The 6000-nt window shown below is 34.7% G+C and overlaps 2 protein-coding genes across 3 annotated transcripts; one reads left to right on the top strand and one right to left on the bottom strand.

Moving 5' to 3' along the window:
* The first annotated feature begins 321 nt into the window (after positions 1-321).
* Positions 322-934, top strand: LOC121778237. Its single transcript, XM_042175554.1, has 2 exons — positions 322-473; positions 543-934. Exons 1-2 carry the CDS (start codon positions 381-383, stop codon positions 912-914), a joined length of 465 nt encoding a protein of 154 aa, XP_042031488.1. The 5' UTR covers positions 322-380; the 3' UTR covers positions 915-934.
* On the bottom strand, positions 912-3121 carry LOC121778236 (probable RNA-binding protein EIF1AD). Of its 2 annotated transcripts, none has more exons than XM_042175552.1 (3): positions 2985-3121; positions 1473-1599; positions 912-1395 (listed from the first exon to the last, which is right to left on the bottom strand). In XM_042175552.1, exons 2-3 carry the CDS (start codon positions 1584-1586, stop codon positions 1009-1011), a joined length of 501 nt encoding a protein of 166 aa, XP_042031486.1. In that variant the 5' UTR covers positions 1587-1599; positions 2985-3121; the 3' UTR covers positions 912-1008. The 2 variants fall into 2 exon arrangements, with proteins under 2 accessions (XP_042031486.1, XP_042031487.1); XM_042175553.1 differs by having other exon boundaries at positions 1473-1594; positions 2985-3115.
* Between the last annotated feature and the right edge of the window lie 2879 nt (positions 3122-6000).

The following is a 6000-nucleotide window of genomic DNA, read 5'->3' as shown; positions in this document are numbered from 1 at the left end:
CTGCGGATTATTTTGTTAAAGATGGATGAAAATAGATGAAAATTACGTTATATTGTAATATTACAATTTTTAATAGATGGTGCAAAGGTTGAAAACTATAAGCTCAAAATGATAGTACAAGGAAAGAATAAAATAAAAAAGCATTTAAAAAAAATATGGAATCGGATGATATCGGACTGGGCCCTTCAGGATATATCGGGCCTCGCAACTAATAAATAAAGCCCAGATTTCCACTCTTTACAAAGATGATAGAAATATGAAAGCAGTGAATGAAATAACGCCACGTGGAATAAATTTTATTTGTAGCACCAGCTGCTTTTTTTGAACCACTGAAATTGATAAATGTGAAGATTCATTTTGTTGAGAGAAAAAAAAGATAGATGATGATGAAGATGATGATGGCTTCCTCTGCCAAACCATATTCACCTCTTCTCATCAAATCCATGGCTTCCAAAACTGTCACCTCTAAAAAAGTTTATCTCTCCCCCTCTTGTTTGACATAATGTGTGTTGGATGTGTGGTCTAATCTGATAGTATTGCAGGGCACGGTGGCGTCGAAGCCGAAGCTGCTGACGCGGGTCGAGCAGCTGCGCCTCCTGAGCAAGGCGGAGAGGGCAGGGCTGCTGTCGGCGGCCGAGAAGTCGGGGCTGTCGCTGTCAGCGATCGAGAGGCTCGGCCTCCTCTCGAAGGCGGAGGGGCTTGGGGTGCTCTCGGCTGCCACGGACCCCGGGACCGCGACGGGACTGCTCAACCTGAGCCTGCTCTTGCTGGCATCGGGACCTGTGTTCGTGTTCCTCGTGCCGGAGGACTACCCATGGGAAATCGGCCTTCAGGTTGCGGTTGCTCTTGTATCTATAGTTGGTGGCTCTGCTGCTTTTGCTGCATCAAATCTTGTATCCACTTTGCAGAAATGAGAAATCTAGTTGAGATTCAATTTCATGTGACAAAAAATTTCACATTCATACATAATTAAGTTGTTTCAGTAAAGAATTGGATGATCCAAGAATATCATTCTTCAGTATCAGAATGATCAGATGTAGATTCTGTATCCGAATGCAACAACAGAGGGTTCACTCTGTTTGTGTTCGCTTCCAGAGGCGGAAGCCCCTCATCTTCATCGCTCGAACATTCTTCTTCATTGGAGGCGCCTTGCTTTGAGGTCTCCTGAGGCGAGGATTTGAAAATCTCGGGCCATTCGGGTGATTTTTGGAGGAGGGGGACTTGGTCGTGGTAAAGCACCTGTGTGAGAATGCCGGCCACCTTTCTACCGGATTCGATGGCCTCCTCTCTCCCACTTTCGTCGACAACTACAAAGTTCCCTCGTTTGATCCACATGCTTTTCTGGAATTTCGCGGGGAATATAGCGAGTAGATGTTGCCCTTTTGCATCCATTACCTTCGGAGATGGAGCTAATCAGTATAATGAATAACATTCAATCTAAGAAGTAAAGACAGGATTAGACAGATCTGTACCTCAATAAGATTAGAGCCCCTCAAATCGACAACCTGCATTATGTTTTGCCCGTGTTGAAGTGCCATCATCTCTTCCTCGACTGCTCTCTTGAGATTCTTCCTCCCTCCTTTCATTTTCTGTGCTACGCTGCACAAGATTTCAGTTTGTTAATATCTCTATATGCAGATGGATCATTCAAAATATCCACAATCATCTAATTCATCTTAGAGCAAATTCATAGCACTGAGAAACAGAGAATAAACATTGAGATGTACAACCAAGAAGAAAATGACAGCCCAGCACCTAATGTTGCACCATAGAATCAGCAAAAAAATCAATAGTCAAGACAGATTTCCACCACGCAGCTGAAAACATAATAAATCGTTGAATAGTGTTTAGCTCAATCAACAAAAGCTAAGATCAGAAGAGTCGCCTATGCTAGCATGTCATGGAATAATTAAAACATAAAACGAATCTCTTTTAATAAAATGGATTGCACAAGACTCAAACAAATTAGAACCAAGAAAGACAGATAAATAAAGCTATAAATGATATGCTAGGAATATGTAGGTAAACCAAACTTTGCTACTAAGGAAGTCAGATCACAGGGTGATATAAGATACATGACCATTGCAATTCCCTTCTTCATCTACAAATGAGCCTAGGTTGGATGTGACAGCAGCATTACTAACTTGAATAAACAGTATAGCATCAACAAATATAAATCTCTACATGAGGATGCTGATCAAAATTTGACATTTTGATACTATCCACGAAAATTAGTCTCTTTCAATTTATAGATACTAATTTGTACATTCAATATACGAATTTTTGATGACGGAGGTAGTAATTGATGTTATCTCATACCAGCAAACTCGTTTTCTAGAACTAGTAATTGTGAATAAGAACTCATAATTTGACAACAGAAAAGACCTACTAACAGAGATGCTAATCCTCAACATCAGTATTACTAACTTGCTAAAACAGCATAGCATCAACAAATATAAATCTCTACACGAGGATACTAAATATAATGCTACTAACTTTTTTTGACATTTTGATACGGCCACAAAAAATAGTCTCTTTACATTTATAGATACTAATTTGTAACATATTCCCTTCAATATACTAATTTTCGAGGACATATGGAGTAATTGATGTTATCTCATACAAACAAATTCGTTTTCTAGAACTAGTAATCGTGAATATGAACTCATAATTTGACAACAGAGGATACTAATCCTCAACATCAGCATAAAAGCTGGAATGTTCACAACCAATAAACGACCTAAATCAATATGTAGATTGAAAGTTCTCAAGCATTTTGAAACAAATTAATCAGTCCAACGCTAGTAATTAGATAAAGTTAGCTCTAAAAAGGCCAAATTAAAACAATCAACTGCATTTATTCACAAATCAGAAATATATTCTCGTAAATTAGCTTTGTTTTGCACAATAAAATAAGAGCGATTGGGAAAGCGAACGAATTTGAGGAGCCAAAACTAGTGCTCGTGTTGGCGAAAATTACACACCTTTTTTCGAAAGAGAAATTAAATTAAGCCGATGAATGTCGAGCTGAGGATTGTGAAAGTGATCAAAGAGGCGGCGATGGCTGGACGGCGGCGGCAGCGGCGGCGGGTGTTGGACGGCTGACTTCGCTGGAATTAAGAGAGGAGAAGAGTATGAAATCTGTATACAGAAATCCTTTTTATAGTAATGTTCTCCCTCGGGCCCAATAATCTTTGTTTGGATAAATGGGCCCAAAATCTCTTTTTAATGGGCCCAAAATGATCGTTTGATTGAATAATTGGGCCCAAACGAATTTTCCCCTTATTTCCATTATTAAAGGATTTTTGAAGTATAAGACCATCCACATCGGTTCATCCCACAGCTCCCGGATCGGCACACCTCCGAAATGCCAACCTACACATCGTACACCCGATCCGTTTCGTTTTTCCCCGTTGCGGATGCCCAAATAGAATTTCATGTGTTTAATTTGGAGTTTTTTGAAAAATTAAATAGAAAGTGAGTATTTTTTTTTGCAAAAACTTCAAAAGTAATGTACAATAAAAAATATAGATTAATGTGTATTATGTTAAGATTATTGGTGTTATTATTTCGAAAACTAATTTGTGTATGAAATTTGGTTTAATACATATAGTTCGAGAGGTGGAATCAGTGGCGGATCTGCATAGAAACAAATGTATAGTACATCGATGTCGTTTTGAGTATTTTATATTACAAATTATTTATTATAAATCAAATCATGTGTCTTAAGTTTTAATCTAAAAGTTCATTATCAAGTATTCATACTTTATTCCTCATTCATTCACACTTTCACAACCTATCATCTATATCCATAGTCCATAGTCTATTTATTCAAACTTCCACAACTTATTCACAAGAAAAGAAACAGAGACAAGAGTAGTAATTAATTCGATAAAAGAAAAAGAAAGCCGATACTCACACTGTTGTTGCTGCATTGTGTCGTTGCTGACCGATTATGTAATTATTTATCGCATCCCAAATCAGAAATCCCGAATCAACGCATGCATTAATTCAGCCTGAATAGTTATAAAAGCAAGATGACAAAAGAATAAATGATATATATGGTGATGGGAATGAGTCGATGAGACTGAAAATACTTCAAGTGGCAGTTATATAAAGATGATGACAGTCTTCTAAGCATGCTCATTGTCTCTCTTTAACACACACATAGATATGATGATTTAGTCTTTGTAAAAATGAAGATGATTTGATTAGTCGACTGATTTTAAATTAAATATATGTCTTCGAAAAAAAGTACGTTATAATATGCTTTAGTAGTTTGACATGATTTTTGTTTATGAAATTATAATTAAATATGATAAAAAAATAGGAATATATATATATATATATATATATATATATATATATATATATATATATATATATATATATATATACATACATACACACGAAACTGGAGAAAAGTAGGGTTGTGGATGAAAGAAATTAAGATAGCAATGAAACATAGTAATAAAATAGCAATAAGTAGAGACATCAGCTTTTTAGAGTGAAATAGCTAGGGTTTTCCCCACACCTAGCTAGATTAATCAATCCCAATAAAACTTTTTAAAGCATGCAGTAGCAGCTCGCATGTGATTATCATTTATGCACATTTACAACGTATTTCACTTTAAAAAATAAAATAAAATAAAATAAAATTAAAGACGGATATTACTTCGTCATTAATTTAATTACCGAGAAACTACCTACGATGCATATCTCTAACGGATGTTGGAGCAACCTAAGTTGGCGATAAGATGATGAAGTGCAGTTTAATTGGTCATACGCTTCACCTTCACTAGAGAAATCGGGGATTCGAATCACCATGGAGTAAATAGAAATCATTATCGATTCCCTTTAAAAAAGCCAAAGTTGATGACTAAATTGGGTATATCGTGTATTATAAGCCTAAGGAAATCCCTCTTAAGGTAGTTACTAAGTTTATTTAAAAATACTTTATACTACAAGATTGTTTAATTTACCATTGATAAGATGCTATTTTTTAAAGCAAAGTTAATAATAAGCTATTAAAGTTTTGGGATGGTTAAACATTAAAAAGTTGATACTTATTGTGACAAAGTTGTAATAAAAACTAACTTAAATTGATAGGGTTTCAATTCTTTTTTGCAATGTTCAATATTCACATATAATAAGCTCATCTAATAACCAAGTATTGATTATTCTTCTAAAAATGGTTATGAAATCCACAATTTGAAACCCAAGCCACCCAAAATACTTTCTCATATATGAAAATATATTATTCACCCAAAAAATAATGATACAGTAACATTGTAGTATATACATGCATAAATAAAGCTTACAATTTTAATTACTATGAGTAAGCTGACTTCAATTCGAAGATGACAAGAGCAATCAAGATAGCTACATCTTCGAAGTTCGCATATGCATAAATGACAAAACCAAATGAAAGTCATCATATGTATATTCCAATAACTATAAGAATACTTTATACAATATGTGTATAGGGTTTGGTTATAATTAAATAAATGGTTTCCACCAAGCTGGTTGAATATTATATTTTTTTTAATAAAATAGTAGGAGTATTAATGATTTTGTAGTAAAATTTTATGAGTGTAATTATACTCAAAGTCGAGAATCAGCGAACAGAGGCTGCTAAAAATGGTGATCTAAGCAACACATAAAAAACGCAGAATGACAAAAAAACAACACAAAAGCTAAACAAAAGACAAAATCGCAACAAACAATGCGTAGTATTTTTTTGTAATAATGTGAAAGTTGTAAATTAAGTTCGTTAGTGTAATCGATTGTTAGTAAAATTGACAAATTCAAAATTGAAATTTTTACCACCTAAATGACCCGAACATTGAACGCTGTCTTCGTGATCTAAATAAAAGTAATAATTACTTTATACAACTAAATTTATTTTATCCATATGTACATTATATAGTGTAATGCATATATAGAAATAAATATTGTTAGGATGAAATAGGTCCACTAATAAAGTATGCTTGGTGAGCC

Source organism: Salvia splendens, chromosome 19, assembly GCF_004379255.2.
Source record: "Salvia splendens isolate huo1 chromosome 19, SspV2, whole genome shotgun sequence".
In the NCBI taxonomy this organism is placed as follows: domain Eukaryota; kingdom Viridiplantae; phylum Streptophyta; class Magnoliopsida; order Lamiales; family Lamiaceae; genus Salvia; species Salvia splendens.
Note: the sequence above shows the minus strand (reverse complement) of the source record. Positions and strands in the feature narration are given on the sequence as shown.

Excerpts from the sequence above, each read along its gene's own strand:
- LOC121778237 (XM_042175554.1), top strand. The coding sequence starts at position 381 with ATGATGATGAAGATGATGATGGCTTCCTCTGCCAAACCATATTCACCT. Across the intron at positions 474-542 it reads AAACTGTCACCTCTAAAAAA|GGCACGGTGGCGTCGAAGCC; the intron begins GTTTATCTCTCC and ends ATAGTATTGCAG.
- LOC121778236 (XM_042175552.1), bottom strand. The coding sequence starts at position 1,586 with ATGAAAGGAGGGAGGAAGAATCTCAAGAGAGCAGTCGAGGAAGAGATG. Across the intron at positions 1,396-1,472 it reads GGGGCTCTAATCTTATTGAG|GTAATGGATGCAAAAGGGCA; the intron begins GTACAGATCTGT and ends CCATCTCCGAAG.